Raw genomic sequence first — 16,309 nt, 5'->3', positions numbered from 1 at the left:
ACAGCACATACTTTCCTAAAGAGAATCTGGCAAAGTTTATTAGCCAAATTCTGCATTCCCTTAGGTGCCTGTGGGCTTACCTGAGATGTAATTTTGGGACAGTAAATGTGTTCTGAAATCAAATATGTTGCTTTTTGTTCTCCTGATGTGTTTCGGAGAATGCTCTTCTCTGATCACTTGTTGTCATTGGCTGTCTGCCTTGCTTCACACTCTGCAGAGTGAATCAGCCAGAGAATTCTGCATGGATGTGCTAGAGCTGTTCCTCTGACCCTGGACAGCCCCGCCCAGACCCAGACAGCCCCGCCCAGTCCCCAGACAGCCCCGCCCACCCCCTGGACAGCCCCACCCAGTGGAGACAGGAGAGAGCAGTGGAGGAGCAGCTGCAGGCCCTGACAGCAAGGAAGAGCAAATACATGAAGAGAGAGGGGATAATGGGCACAGGCTAATTCAGAGCCCTTCCAGAAATCACAAGGGCGGCCTGTGGAAATAATTTTCTTTTTTTCTTGTTTTTCTTGGGGCTTGGATTTACCACTTCTTTTTTTTTCTTCTTCTTTTCCACTCTCAGAATTATGAATCAGTCATCCGTGCTTTGCCACGTGTGATGTGGAATCTCGAGCCATGCTCGTTGGGATAATGGGGATGGGGACCATCGCTGGGGGGACAATTGAGTGCAGCCAGTCGAGGTCTGGGAGGAGGGAGGAAACAGGAGTGCCTGGAGTAAATGACATGCAATCTCCACACAGAATGTGCCCAAGCACAGGATTGCTCTTGTTTCCAGTGCCCTGCCCAATTTCCAGTCACCAAACACTAATCAAAGCAGATCACACAAGAAACCATTGCACCAGCACAGGAGGAAGGAGGGAGAAGTGCCCACTGAGCCACAGACACCCTGGATTTCCTGGGAGGTCTCCCATCCCAGCACAGACCCAGCCCAATTCTCACTGACTGCAGATCACAGGGTGGCAACACTGCTCTCTGATCTCATGAATTCTTCTTAAAGCCCCCTATAGCACACTGTCCCCAGTCATCACACAGGAGCACTGATTAGAAAACTGTGGTCCAGGGGGAAGATCGCCACCTACTGGTCCACCTACAACAATTACAGCAGCGGTCCGGTCTTGACTGCCTCATCCATCCAGTTGTTTTGGTGTGAGTCCGCATGTCAGAGGAGTCATCTCTGGCTGCTCCAGGCCCATCTGGTGCCTCCTGTTCACCTGGTGCTGCAGGACTCCTGCGTCTGAGAGCTCAGGCCAGTGAAGAGTGGGAATTTAAGGGAGAAGGTAACTGATCCTACAACCGTGTCCAGTGGGAAGACACCGACTTTTTAGAATAATCATTCCATGAGTTAAGGCTTTGTTCCCTGTGTCAGAGAAAAGGCACTTTATTCATCACACAAGCTGCCAAGCAGCAGCACTGTGTTATCTCTCTGGGAGGCCTGCTGATAGCTGCGTAGGCCTGTCTCTCCCAGATAACCCCTCTCTGCAGGGGCAGACCCGTCTCCTGTGGGCAAGATCACGGTGACGTCACTTTCCCACAGCCCTGTGACACATCAGAGGCTGGAGGTGCGAACAGTCTCAGCAGTACATACAGTATCTGGGCACAGGTTCACTCTGCAAATCAATCAGTCTACCCAGGTAATTTTGTTTTACTTCACTAACTGGGGAAACATCTATTGCCTTACACTGATAGGTACTGCTTGTGAGAGAATGCTACCCCATGACATCTAAAACAGATATAAACGTGAACGTTGTCATTTAAAAAGCAGAATTTTTTAATTAGGAGTATATGTTACAGATCATAAAATATATTTCAGAGAAATCTGACTTGCAAGGATTGCTTATATTTCTCTTATCTGTAACTCCACGAGTAAACACGCATTTGTAGCATTTAGCAACTCCAAGGTGGTTGAAATGTACATGAGGCTGCAATTACATGTTATTTAATACTTCCGTGAAACCTGACATTGATTGTTAGCTCAGGGTTCGTTGCTCAGTCCCTGGGATAATCACGGGCGTGTGCAGCTGCTGCTGATCACAGTCTTGCTCGATAACCCTTCCCAGTCTTTCGGGATCCTCCACCACCGTCCCAGCTGGAGCAGCCCAGAGGTCACTGTCTTTCCCACAGCTGTGGTCACAGGTCACAGGTCACAGGTCACAGGTCACAGGTCACAAGTCACAGGTCAGGGCCACTTCACTTACTGTCCCTCACGGTGTTCAGCACTCACGCACTCCAGCCCGGACTGGCTCCTTGAGGACTTTTACTTACTGTAGCGCTTGGCCCACACATGACAACACTACGATCGAACATCGCGAGTAAGCTGTGCTCGGGGCTAAATTCTTTCAGGACTTGTCTATGTGCGTGCTGCTGCTGGAAACTGCAGCTCCTTCTGTGAAGACGCGCTGCCTGCTCACCAAGCAGCTTCACTGAAAAACGCCTTGCGCTCACAGGTATGGCTCTGGGATCCCAGACAAGCACAGCGTCCCAGTGTTCCTCTCTGCAGCTGGCACACAGCAGCTGACTGGGACTCACACAGCCAGGACAGCAACTCTGCAGGGCTTACATCCCAGATCTGCACCTGGAGGAGCAAAGAACTCCCTTCAGCGTGGTTTAGAAGCAGGTTGTTTCTGTTTATTCTCACTCATGTTTGAGCGATTCAGCCACAGAGGAGCAAGACACTCATACACAGTGCATATATTGCATATATGGGATTATATCATATTGTCACGCCCTCGCCTGGCGTTGTGGTCGAAGAGCACCTGGCTGGGGTGCACGGCGAGGGGCAGGTCAGGAGGAGGGGTAGCCAGGACGGCTGACCAATGGCGGGACTGGGGTACACGGTCGCGAGCTTGCCCGGACTCATGTAAATAGTTTCCCTGGTTTTGCACCCCTTTTATTCATGTACCCAATTACCACCCTATAACTGTGTAACTGTACCAGAATTGACCCCAGTGCGTTGAAGCCTGTTGGCTCTCTCTCTCTCTGTTGTTGTTGCTGTGCCAGATGTACGTCTGATTAATAAAGAGCACCGTGTTTTCAGTTAACAAGAGCCTGAGTCCCTGTCTGTATCCTCGCCGAGCCTGTCGCGCTACAATCTATTACACTCAGCATCTCCCTGTGTTCATGTGGGTTTCTCCAGGTGCTCTGGTTTCCTCCCACAGTCCAGAGACATGCTGGTAGGTTAACGGGCTTCTGGAAAAACTGGCCCTGGTGTGAGTGTGTGTACGTGCCCTGCGATGGACTGGCGTCCTGTCCGGGGTGTACCCAGGCTTGCTCCCGTTGCTTGCTGGGATAGGCTCCGGGCTCCCCTGGGACCCGGAATTGGAAGAAGTGATAAGAAAATGGCTAGATAGATGGAGTACTCTCAACAAGTGAGAGCATTTGCTGTCGGGGGCAGGAATATTTTAACTGTGCGATTGTCTTGATTAAGACGATGGTATTCAGATCTGAAATGGAAAATTCTGTTGCACGCGAAAGGGTATCGGGTATCAGATGGAGAAAATCTGTTATGAATCTTCACCCCTGGTGTCAGCTTACGCCAGGGAGTGGAGAAACCCAGAAAGTCCAGAAAGTGACCAGCTCCTGGTAGGGGAGTTGTCAGTTTGACAGCAGGCCCTGCGGAGGTGCAGCCCGACTCCTCCCTCGCTTTGCTCGTCCTCACGCTGTCCTGCCAGAGAGTTCTCCGAAGTGTCTGGGCGTGTGGTTGTGCTTCATCAGGCTGAAACAACACCCCCCTATGGCACACGCTGGCCTGACCGGCCTCCTGTTGTCGCTGGCTTTCTTTTCTGACATCAGAACTTCACAAAGGCCACAGACAATGGCGCCAGTCTGGTTGTACTGGGAACTCCGCCTCCCCCTCAGCCAGAATGACATCCCTCCGAACCCCTACCCCAGCGAGCACATTGAGACTGTATGTTTGTTGCCTTCCATTTTATCTAAAAGAAACACAGCAATTCCCTGTAAAATAGCTTAGAGAGAGAACTGTTTTTTTTTTCAATCGGCCACAGCACATTGCTGTAAACTGGATTGTGATCTAAGGTTCTGGGTTATGGTTATAACCAGTAGGATACCCACCAGGCAGCAGTTTCTTTTCTGGTTTAAAAATTAAAACACATTGAATACATTCTCATAGCTGGCTCTAACATAACGCGGCCTATCCTGTGCCCTCCCTGTGTGGATCAGAAACCCCAAGCAGCAGTGTGGACGAGAGGTCAGGACAGCGCTGTAGTACCCCTGCTCACGGGGGTGAAGCAGTCTCCCAGTCATTACTGTCAATGCACAATTGGCTCTCTGTTAACTTAACAGTGCAAATATAACATTAAAAAAAAACAGTTCAAATTTTAATTGCTTAAGGTGTCTTTTTGTTTTCTCTACACACTTCCTGGGAAGTTAATTTTGTCAGAATCCTCCAATTAACCTACAGTACAGGTCCGATTAGTGTGAAGTCCGCTGGGCAAACACCCGAGGAACAAGCCAGGGAGGCTGAGAAGACAACCAGCAGGAATCCATGTGTGTGCACAACTCCACAACCCAGCAGACAACGGGATATATAATACTGGCACAGATTTTGTCTTTCATCCAAAGGAGAGTTGGGGCTACAGATGAATATTACTGTCATCTCACATGTAAGATCTCACATGTTAGCTTATGCTGGTGTGTGTAGGTGCTTGTGTGTCCATGCATGTGTGTTTGTGTGTAGGTATCTGTGTGTGAGCAGACTGTGTTTGAGTGTGTTTGTGTGCATGTGTGTGTACTTGCATGTGTGCCTGCATGTGTGTGTTTATGTTTTCGGTGTGAACAAATGATTTTTAAGTGTGTGCGTATGTGTATTTCCGAAAATAGCATTCCCTTCCTTTATGTGAGAGAGTGTCACATTTCCTGGGAATTTTCTGACACTGGGGAACTAATTTCACCTGTTTTGTGTGTGTTTTTCCAACTGAGAAGGAGGTGGAAACCTTTCTTTATATCATTGCCCAAGGACATACTGTTCTCCTTGATCACCAACATACTGTCCCGCAAATTCACTCCTCCAGCACAGCCACTCTCAGGGGGCTTGTTTACAAAACGCGTGGAAGAGAGAAACACTGACTGGGATTGAAGGACAGCACACAGGATGTTTGCGTAACGAGCAAACAACTAAGAGCGCATTTCAGCTCTACAGGTCCTTGCTTGGAGACTGAGGGGCGGACGGTTTTCACATCTCTGCCTGCTGCAAACTGACCCCTGCAATGCAGCCAGCTCTGCGTGTGAGGATGTCTGCTCTGAGCAGCAGCACCGCATGGTCCCCGCTGCAGGAGGGCAGGCCAGCATGTCACGTCATATCTGCCACCTGCGACTGGGTCATTCTTTCTACATGCGAGCTTTCATACAGTTCATGCATGCTGCTCAGGTACATGTGCAAGATTTCTGAATTGAGCGGGTGTTTCTGAGAGTTGCAGAGAACAGGGCACAGAGTGAAACGTGAACCTCACCAGCGCTCCTGCTCAGACTTGAATTCCACACGATGAAACCAGAGAGCTCCAAAGGAGAGAATTTGCATGTCCTCGGGGTTGCTCAGCCTGTCTCGCCTCTTCTGTCTTTTGCAGCTCTTCTAATTTAACTGCTCTGTTTTTCACTGGAAAAATGCCACACTTAACTTGATTCACGAAACACCCCCGTCATTTGTCAGAAAGATGCTTATTCCTCGTAATGGCAGATAAGAATGTTAAATGACACGTATATTGCAGATCTAGTTTGTTTTATAATCTACAAAATAGTATAAAGGGGCAGGGTGGTGCAGTGGTTGGCATTGTGTCTCGCAGTGCTGGGGCCCTGGGTTCAGTTCTTGGGGTGTTTTCTGTGTAGTTTGTATAATCTTCCTGTATTTGCATGGGATTTCTCTCACAGTCCAGACATACAGTATACTGATTTTATATACAAATTGATTGTGTGCAATACAATGGTTTCAACTCTCCTTGACAGTATTTTCTATTGAACATTAGGGGTGTAAAAAACACTCCACTCTGGCCTCCCAAATCCCTGACCATTTACCTTCACTATTTTAACAGTCCATTGATTGGGAACCTGTTGACCCCCTGTGGTGTACATTTGCATCCTGGCCGGCTGTGTGACGGTTTCGGAGCCTGAGGCTGTTCCAGAGCTCCTCCTGTTCCGGGGTCCACCCGTCTGGTCCCGGTCATTCCTCTGCTCATCAGTATTGAGAACCACAGCCTGACAAATATTGAGACACGAGTCTGGCCAGGTTCTCTAGCGCCTGGCAGAGGTTGCAGAAGAAGAGGCGGCCCAGCTGCAGGGGGAAGTGGGGTACATCTCTCCTGCCGCTCTCCGCCGCCCCGGCAGACCTGATTCCCGGTGAAGAACTCGCCTGGGTCCGAGTCCGGACGGTGGCGGCTTCACCGAAGCCGGGAGGACGTCTGCTCTCAGCACGGTCACCTTGCCTGAAAGAGACAGGGAAAGTGTGTTTGTGCGCAGGCCCAGCTTTGAGCTTGCCTGGGCTCATTTCCACGACCAGTTGATGGTTTCGCTGTCTTATCCCTGAAACAAGACCCCCAGTCTCTGGAGGGGTTTCGTACGGAGCTCCAGACCTTCCTGGGCAGTGTTCCTGCTCCTCCAGGGGTCCAAAGTATTTCACTGCCCGTAGAGCTTGGAGCCCAGTGCACGAGAGTACAAGTCCCTCGAAGTTGGGGTCCTGCCTCACTGCCTCTGCTAGCAGAGAGGACAGGGGGCTCCCTGCCTCACCCCAGCCTCCTGTGGGGCGAAACTCCCCTAGTGCCCATTGTTGTTGACCCTCCTGCCCGCATTAGAGTCCCCACCCAGCACCTGAAACTCTCTCCGAGACCGAAGCATCCTGAAGCGCTGGTAGGTTAATTAGCTGCTGGGAAACTGGCCCAGGTGTGAGTGTGTGTGTGTGCCCTGCCCAGTGTGTATCCTGCCTTGAGCCCATGTCTTGCTCTGTGACCTTATAGTGGATAAAGTGTTCAGGACTGGATGGATGGGCAGATAGCATCTCTTAAACCCTCCAATGCAAAGAGTCAAGTACTGGTTTGTTTTCTCTTTCTCTGAGGTTGTAGGAGTTATGCCTGCATTTGCAAAGCAAGACTTCAGATCTGAATACCAATTTGTCTTCTTTAGAATACAATACCGATTTGCCTGCCTCAGACCTGGGTATACATATTCCACAAACATCTCTTTCTGTCCTTTAGGACTGCATTTCCCAGGGGTTACTCCTATAGAGCACCTACCCTGATTTTCATCCTAGCTGAACTTTGATAGTTCTAAGTTTTATTTTTAAATGATGTGTTAGAAATGAGCGTGAGCTCTGTGCCAGAGGCTGGGTTCAGCTGTCTGCTCTCTCAGGTGTACTGTTTCAATGACTTGGCTGAATGTAACCAGTGGGTCCCTGCATCACTGAGAGCACTTATCAGAGCGACAGTGCCGTTCTCACCTGTGTGCACACTGGGGAGTAATAAACACAAGAGCTCTTCTAAAATGGCAGGGAAGCAACAATACTGTATCCTTCTCTGTGGAACCCTGTACTCTGTGGAAATGATGCACATAAAGGAGATTATTTGTGAGACTGACTCCCAAGTGCAGACAATAGTTAAAAAAACAATCAAATAGTTTCAATAAGTGTTCAATAGGCTTACTTGCATAAGAGCACAGCTGAAATGAAAAGCAGAAGACACAGGGTGACTCCAGGACCGGGACTGAGGAACTTAGTGACTTTGGACTGTTTTCCTTAGAGAACGCTGGTTTTAATCAAATTGTGATTACATCTTATACCGTTTTTGCTTTGGAAAACAATTGCATTACCCTGTGGTAGCGGACTGGGTTGCAGGAGGTTGGGGGGCAAAACAGCCAGATCCAAGCCTGCAGAAGAGCCATAATCCAGTTAGCCCGGGGCGGGGCTTGGTGTGCCAGTGGGTCAATATTTGTTTAATGGGACCAGTTGAGCAGCCTCTCCCAGCTCTTCCTGCGCTGGTGATGCTTGAAGAGACCCAGGAAACCTGTGGACTCAGCGGCTCTGCTGGAGCAGGTCAGGACAGCCCTGGGTTAGCCTGGTAGCTCACGGGTTCTTCAAGGTGGGCAGCTCTGACGCATTATTCATCAATTTAGCGAATAATCTGCTCAATGAAGGGAGAGGTCTTGAGAGCTGACGAGTATGCAGATTTTGTTTCTGGATGCTCTCCAGTTTACTCCTTTTAGTGAATGTCTGGCTTAATTGATCACAGTGAAGTTGTCCCATGTCTTCACGTGAGAAGGACAGCTCTCCCTGCCCCTGCCAGGGTCTGATCTCGGTCACACCCGGGCTCCGAGCTCTGAGCTCCGAACACGCACAGCGCTGTTCCCTGGACAGAGGATAGCTCCGCCAGGCCAGTGGACCGGTCTTCTGCTGCGGAGTCTTCCACTGTCCCGACCTCAGACGAGGGACATCGCTTCTGGAACTGGCCTGGTGCGCTGAGCCCTGGAACGCCTAGAAACCACTGATTTCTGGTGACCTGTGATAACTGGGTCTTGGGCTTCTTCAGGAGTGAGGCTGGAAACTCCTGGATTGGACCCCTTCCTCAAGGCAACTTCTGCTCTCTGCTCCAGTCCGGTTCTTCATCGCAGGCGGATTGATTTCAGATTTCTGCTTGCGGCATGTTCAGAAAACATAGATAGATCAGACTTTATTGATCCCGAAGGGAAACTGAGGTGTTACAGCAGCCCAGCCAAAGACAAGCAAAAACAGAGATCAGAATAGACTTAAAATTAAAATAAAATAAGTACAGCAATACACAATAAAATATACTGAGTGTGTGCAAAATATGCTCATAGACACTGTAAATCAATAAAATATGTGCAGATTAAAAGTACCACAATATAAACAGTATATTAATGCAGTGTCCAAAAGTACATGAGTGCAACATGCTGTCCATAGATGAGCAGATGAGGGGCTAACAGTCCTAGCCTTGGGCAGTGTGATACACCCTGACAGCCATAGGGAGGAAGGACCTCCTTCAATATGTGCATTTAGCACTTGTGTGGCATTCGTATCTACCCTGTGCCCCTTTCAGATATTCTGAGCTTCCCTCAGTCAGGTCTCTTGGCTGATCATGTCTGATCAATGTATAAGGAAGCCGAAGAGTGTGGGGGAGTCTGAAAGCGTCAGTCTATGGTGAACTAATCGCCTGTTAAGAGTTGTTTGCTCAAAGCAGCATATGGGACAAGAGGGACAGTACAAACGAATCGGAAGAAAAAGGCGTAGGGAAAAGAGTCCCTTTAGCACCAAGATTGGGGAAACGATGGATTAAGGGAGCCTTAAAAAATATTTTAAAAAAACTACGGGGGGCTCTCAACTGTCTCGTGAAAAATGCCGGGCGCCGCTATGAGCGAACAGCGGTGACGCAAGCACTCGAGCTCCCTGACGTCATAACGCCCTTTGTGACGTTGCTGCCGCGGCACAGCTGATCGCTGCCGGTCAGACGGACGAGCGGCAGCTAGCAACAGGCAGGGGAGTTACAGACCGTGCAGCTCAGCTGTGCGTCCAGTGAGCAAGGTCTGGAAAGCCAATCAGAGCGCCCCGCCTCACGGAGCTGCCGGAGCCGGCGCTGGGCTGGTCCCTCCCTGCGCAGCGAGCAGGCTGTGGGTTAGGTTGAGCCGCTATATGTCAGCTCGTCAGTGGGATGGCTGGGGGGAGCTGAAGATGGCGGCGCTGTGTGAGGATGGGAGGTATGGGCTGGCCTGTGGGAGAAGGAAGGCAGACAGGATCTCGGTGCTGCATGTGAAGTTAACAGAGACCGCGTACAGGGCGCTGGAGAGTTACCAGAACTGCAAGGTAAATACATCTTCAGCAGGGGACCCGCGGAGGACGGCCTGCCTGAGCCGAGCAGAAAGGCGAGCGACGGAGTTTGTGCGAGCCGTTGTGAATCCTTTTAAAGAGAGGGGCTTGAGAGCTGCGGCAGAGTGCACTTTGTCGAGCCAGTTTCCCGCAGTCCGGGGCGACTGCCGCGGAGAAGCGAGGTTGAGGTTCGTGTGTTATAAAGTGAGAGAAGTCTGTCCACCACCAACCTCCTCCCCCCCCCCCGCAAGTCCCAGCCAGCTCAGCTGCCAGCCGGAGCGCCGAGCCGAGCCGACCGGACCCGACCGGACCCGACCCGCTGCCTGTCGGGCGCTGTTCTGCTCACGGCTACACGGCGCTGCGGCCGGCCGGGCCCGGGGCACACCGGGAGCCCACCGGGAGCCCTCGCCGGCTCAGATGGGCTGCGCTCAGGTGCAGGGTGTTCATTTTCCGAAAATCGGGCTGTTGTTTTTTTGTAACCGCAAAAGTGAAGCGCTGACGGGCTCCGAGCGCTACAGGCGTAGTCATAGTAACAGCGATAGAGTGGATTAAAATGATACTAATTCACTACAGAGTGTGATGAACTGTGTCATGTCGGCACACTTTCTTTGCCCCCTTCTTCTTCTGGCCCCCTGGCGTGTTATTTTCTATCTCCTTGGCCGCCTGGGTGAAGTTGTAAAGAGTGAATATTTTAAAAAGGCTGCCGCACAGTAGGTGCTGTGTAAGGCTTTGGCTGCAGTCCAGGAACAAACCACTTTTCTATTTCTTTTTAGAAAAAAAAAGTTGTTTCTTCTCTAAACGCCTGTCGTTACGAAGCGAGTAAAAAAAAAGGAATTCTTGTGGAATTCGAGTTGTCCCTTTTCCAAACTACACCTTTGTTAATTCAGGCGCTGGGAGAGTGAGTGTTGGCGGTCAGCACGGACGTGATTGTGTCGTTAAAGAGGCTGTATTTCGTCGGTTCTTTCAGTTTGGCTGCCGTTTTGAGTGTCTAAAACTTTTCTTTCCCGTTGGCTGACGAATTGGTGTGGTGTCGTACTTCATTTTTATATCGTTTATTCAAAAGCTGACCCGATCGTTATTTAAATGCATATCATGTTATGTGCCCACCTATTCCTGCTTTTAAAGCCTCAGTTAAGCTTTTAAAACGCTGAACACACGAGTTGGAAGCGGAGTACGTGCCGGGACCCAGGAGTAGGGATTAAATTCTCCCTGTTGCCAGCCAGATTAGGGGCCGGTGTAATGGCCCGTCCGGCTCGGGGTGATAATTAATTATAATAAGGGCTCACGCTAAAATAGAGGCCGTACCTGAAAATGACGTCTGATCTGGCCTTTATTCACTGAAAATTTAACAACTGTTGAGATCAGCAACTTTTTTTTCCCCCCCGAAAGTTTTTTTTTTTCCTGCTGAGCCCGATCTGCTGGCCCAGCTGGGTTCTTCTTAAAGCAACAGTATCCCTGCCGGCGAAGGGCTGCGGGCTGCCCCGCTGGGGTTCGAGCTCGGCGCGCCCGCAGGGCAGTGGGCCGGAGCCGAGGGAGGCCAGGAGCGTTCGGCAGTGGGACTGAACGCCTGACAACCCCCCCGATAGCATCCGAAAGGCGATCGGGAGCAAAGATAATCCGAGGTGGTTCGGAAGGAGGCAGCCGAGTTCGAGCCGGGCGCAGGACGGGAGTCATCCTGCGGGGTGAGACGGAGCCCCTGTAGGGGGCGCTGGAGAGACCAGCAGCTCCTGCACTGGGGTGACGGACCGGCTTCTCAAACCAGGCCCTTACTTTTGCTTAATGCATTTTCACGTGCCTTTAATTTTTATTATTATTTTTTTGCAAGCTTTGACATGGTGGTGCTACAGCAGTCCTGCTCTGCCTGTGCTGCCGAAATCGTTGCCTCAGGGGGTCCCCGCAGACAGAGAGACAGAGCGTCTGTCCACGAGAGGCACTGCCAGCAATGCTCAGCAGCGCCTTGAACAAAAGCTGAGGGGGCGAGCCCAGCCCCCCTCCCCTCCCCCCTGAGCTTTTGGGCGCGGGGCCTGAGTGACCTCAGGTGGCGCCTTCTTCCTTCCATGTTGAGACGGACACCTAGATAAAGAGCGTTGTTGCTCCCCGGGCACACCCACAGTGGAGGTTCTCCACACGGGGTTGACTGGAAACCTGCTGGCCTGATTTCCAGAGCTCCCGGTGCCTTCGGCTGGTACTGTCCCTGCGAGGAGCCCCACATGCCTACGCAGTGATCTGACTACTCCTGTGGGCCTTCCTCCTGGGTTTGTACCGGCACCTGCCTTCTGATCTGTGGCTCCCAACATGTCTTGTGGTCTGGGCCCATTGTACAAAGCTCCTAATCTGCCAATCGACCTTTTGTGCAGATAAAGATTTAAAATTGTATTTGCATGGAAAGGCAGTTTTAAAAAAAGTAGCTATCAGATAGCGATAATAGCTATATAATATAAGAGCTGTACACTACCCACCCAACAAATGTAAAAAAAAAAAAAGTACATCTCACATGGCCTCTTAAAGGGACAGCATCATGTTTAAAAAGCAAAATGTTGAACAGCTGGGCTTGAGCCTGCTGTCAGTACTGCTGTGTGCAGAACGGCACTGCCTGCTGAGGAACCTGCGTATGGATGCGGGCAAGACGGGTTTCCTCTGTCGTTCCAGTCCGGTGGTTTATGTAGTGAAGGATTTGTTTCAGTGTCCATGTGCGCCCACAGTGTTTGGTGCTCTTGACAGGGTTAAAAAAGAAAAAGAATTGCAATAGCATTGAAAAGAAATTAAGCTGGAGATAAATAATGGGGGGGGGGGAAGGAGATAAGTCTTTTTAAAAATAAATTAAGCGGCTGAGTCCTGAGTGTGGGTTTAAACCGGTGAAGGAGCTGCCGGCTCCAGGAGCACACGGGGAGCAGTGAGAGGGATGTGCTGTGGGGGGCTTTAGTTCAAAGTAGAAGGACACTTCTGAGCGGAGTGTGGGGGGTCACGGCACCGTCACGGAGGAGCCTGCGGCCGGCGCAGGTCCCGTCACAGACGGAGTAGAGGAGCTGGGGCTTCAGAGCCGTTACCCGCCTGAACGTTTCTGCATTTTCAGTGGAGCTGTTTTTATTTTAACCCATGGAGCTCAAAAGTGCGTGAATCAGCTTGATTTTGTCATCTTTGAATGTCTTTGGATTTTGCTAATGATGACAGGGGGAACCAGTTTGTTGTCATCGGGGGTCGTCTTTAAACACGTGGACTGCCCAGGGCGGTCTGTAGCACTGCCACTGCCGGCAGTCCTTATCTTGTTGATCTTAATGGTCGTTATTCTAGTTGAGTTCCTTATACGCTAACAAGGACTGCTTAAGCCTGTGAAAGCTGAAGTGCTGCTGTGCAGATCTGATACAACATATGCAAATGGAGAGCTTGCAGACTGACTCAGCAGGAGAGCCTTGGGTCCGTGGGGCATGACTGGGGACTGTGGCTGTTCAGGGCTGCAGGAAGGAGGGTGTGGTTTGTACATGCATCAGGGAGGGGCCCTGACTGTGGGGCCTGCCTCACCAGGACCTCAGCCCTGGGACCCTCGGGCCTGCCGAGGTCAAAGGTAGTTAACCCATTCCTGACTGTCTGGCTACTGAGCATCACATTCTGTACAGTGAGACCCAACGGGGGAAGAACCCCCGTTCCTTCTCATTCTTTGGGAACCGTGTTGCTCTGATGTTGGCTGTGGGCACAGATGTTCGACAGGTTCCCTGGTCATGCATTTCGACACAGTGATTGAAGTTTATTTTTCTGTGGCAGTGGTATTCCAGGGGTTTAATCCCGTAGCGTGCTGGAAGGAGCTGTGCACATAACGCTGCATGCGTTTTACGCCAGCTGTCTGTCTTTGACTTGTGCGGAGCCTCTGTAATAGCCTCAGTCTTGCAGGCCTACAGTATTGATGTTAACCAGCCCCTTCAGAAGCCGGCTGTTTAGGTTTGTTAACAGCATGGTATCTAGAGCACAGACTGTCTAGTGTTTGTGTGTTGTATTGTATTGTGATCAGCTTTCTGAGAGAAAGACAAAGACATACCAGGAGGTTAATTGGCCCTGGTCTGAGTTTGCAAGGGTCTGTGTCTGCACTGCAATGGACTGGTGTCCTGTCCAGGGTGTGTCCTGCCTTGTCTGTTGTTTGCTGGGATAGACTCCTGCTCCTTCGCAGCCCTGAATTGGATAAACTGTTAGAAAACGGATGGATGGCCGTTGTCTTCCATTCGGAAGTAATATTCTTGGAAAACATTTGACCCACCACGGGCTTTAATCCGTGGCTGTAGATGATGTGTGTGTATAAAAAGAGAAAGTTGTGAGTGGAACCTGCAGTATAAACAGTAGCAGTGAATTAAGATTGTATTAAGTGCTCTCCCTCAAGTGCCCAGCTGGTAAATTATACAGCCAGTGCTGTTTGACTGCATTATCTTTCCAGATCAAGTGCTGAAGGCCTGATACAGCATGTCCTGTGTTGTGTGCTCTAGGCGATTTAATTTTCTGCTGGTGCATGAACAGGTCCAGACTAAATGCCTCCACTTTGTTAATCATTATCAGTGTTCTTGATGGGGAAGGAAATCTGCAATGGCAGGCAAGCTGGTTTCTAAACAAAAGTAAAAATAATGGTTGCTTTTTTTGTCCCTGTACCGTACATGTGCCTGCTGCAGTTTTGTTTAAAATAGCATGGTGTCCAGTTTGCTTTGCTGAGTCAGTGGACTGAATTCCTTGCACCCTTTGTCTATGTAAGGCTGGAGCACAACTTCCTGGTTCGGTTGTTAGCATGTTACTTTGAGTCCACTTGCTCTCTGAACAAGCTTTCTTTTCCTGCCGATGGTTTTTTTTTTTTAATGAAGCAGATATTTGTCCTAGTTTGTGGTGTTGGAAGCGCGTCGTACTCTTGCCATCGCAGGGACGCAGCTGAGCTGGCTCATCGCCCGATCTGTTTCCCGATGGCTTGATTCTGTGAGGTGCCCTGGCTGGCATATCGCTCTTTCTCCCCGTTTCTCTCTGTACAAACACTACGAGTCTCCCTGTGAGCTTGTGCTGGTGTTTCAAGATTAGTCCAAGCCATTTTCTTTCCCAGTTTGAAGTGTTTCTGTTGTTCTTGGGTGCCCGGCAGTTTTTAGTGCTGACCCAACGACTATTACAACTTTGACACCTGGAGTGGTCTTCTGTTGTGCACGTAAATTTCACAAGATATAAGTTCCCTTGTGCACAACTTTGTTCTAAATAAAGCACTGTTGCACCTGCCTGTTTATTCAAGCAAGAATAAACTTTCAAGTAGCGAGAGAGAACTCGCGTTAATCTAGGTTTTAGCAGTTCAGTGGATCCTTAAGTCATAACCTGGTGGGCCCAAATAAGGTAGATCCGAAAGAAGCAGATCCTATAATTGTGCCTCTGTCCCAGGCTGCTTTGCAGTGAGTTCAAAGAGAGGTCACAGGCTATGGTAACCTAGGAAACGGTGGGGTACATGACAGCTGTCTCTCTGCCAGGAGGCAACTGAAGCTCACTTACAGATTGTGCGCTCAGGGTTTGAGGCTGTTTATTTTTCTGTCGGAAAGTACTTCAGCTCAAAATGTGTTTCCATTCAGTCGTATCGGCTGCGTACATGGCAACTGGATTTGTGTGCCCTTGGATAAGGTTTTTTTTTTTATTTGTAATACCTAAAAGCACTTGGTGAAATTGATGTTGAACTGAAAAGACTTGACGGAGTTGGTTAAATTCTCCAAAGAAGGACTGACGTCAAAGAGCCAAGTTTCTCCTGGTTAAACAGGCTGAGTGTTGCTCTGTGTGATCACTGGGTACGTCAGCCTTGTACCCAGTGATTCAGAAGGCCAGCATGACGAGCTCATTCCTGCACACGTAAACCGGATTGTTAAAGATAATGCTGCAACTAGATCAATAGCGCTCGTACACTTGTTTCCCTCAAAGTGCTTTTTGTTTCTTTGCAGTGGAGTGAAGGTCTTTTCCTAGGCTTGACTCGCCTGTAGCGTTCTCGTACCGCGTTCAGGTGGTCTCGGAAGCCTGTGGCTTCCTGTGTGATGTGAAACAGGATCGCAGACGGGCGCAGGTGTCTGTCGCAGCCTCCCCTCGGCAGTGCCCAGCAAGGGATCGCTCCCAGGAGGCCTGCGGTCGTGGGCGGGGTGTGTTCGTTCAGAACGCTCTCCGATTTGCAGCATGTGAAACCGGACTGCAGTGCTTTTTATTCCCCAGCATGTTTGCTTAACCTGAAGATGTTAGAAAAAAAAGTTTGATCAGTCTGTGTTTTGGGAAATGGAAAAGGGTTTATTGCAGTGCCCTAGTCTGAAAGCCGGCTTTCTGAACCCCTGCAGAGAAGTCCTGGCTTGCCAACTTTGTCATTGACCAAGACCAGTGGGTCATGATTCTGGGCAGTTTCTTTTGTAGGAGACTAGCAGTCACCAGTTGGGTGCGAATGGGCAGAGCTGGAAGGTGCTAACCACCTGTTAAACTGGGGAACACGTCCCTCAGCTCTGGCAAACACTGCGGCTG

At 50.1% G+C, this 16,309-nt stretch overlaps 1 protein-coding gene across 3 annotated transcripts in view; it reads left to right on the top strand.

Annotated features, from left to right (window-relative positions):
* The first annotated feature begins 9,475 nt into the window (after window positions 1–9,475).
* ell2 (elongation factor for RNA polymerase II 2) overlaps window positions 9,476–16,309 on the top strand; it is a 28,668-nt gene continuing 21,834 nt past the window's right edge. Inside the window, exon 1 of one of the 3 annotated variants that reach the window (XM_088630710.1) lies at window positions 9,476–9,814. In XM_088630710.1, coding sequence (XP_088486836.1) covers window positions 9,644–9,814 — 171 coding nt within the window. In that variant the 5' untranslated portion in view covers window positions 9,476–9,643. The remainder of the gene's footprint in view (window positions 9,815–16,309) is intronic. The other 2 variants (XM_088630711.1, XM_088630709.1) reach the window with 2 other exon arrangements.

Source organism: Lepisosteus platostomus, chromosome 4 (assembly GCF_059453375.1).
Source record: "Lepisosteus platostomus isolate fLepPlt1 chromosome 4, fLepPlt1.hap1, whole genome shotgun sequence".
In the NCBI taxonomy this organism is placed as follows: domain Eukaryota; kingdom Metazoa; phylum Chordata; class Actinopteri; order Semionotiformes; family Lepisosteidae; genus Lepisosteus; species Lepisosteus platostomus.
This window is presented reverse-complemented; position numbering and strand designations above follow the sequence as displayed.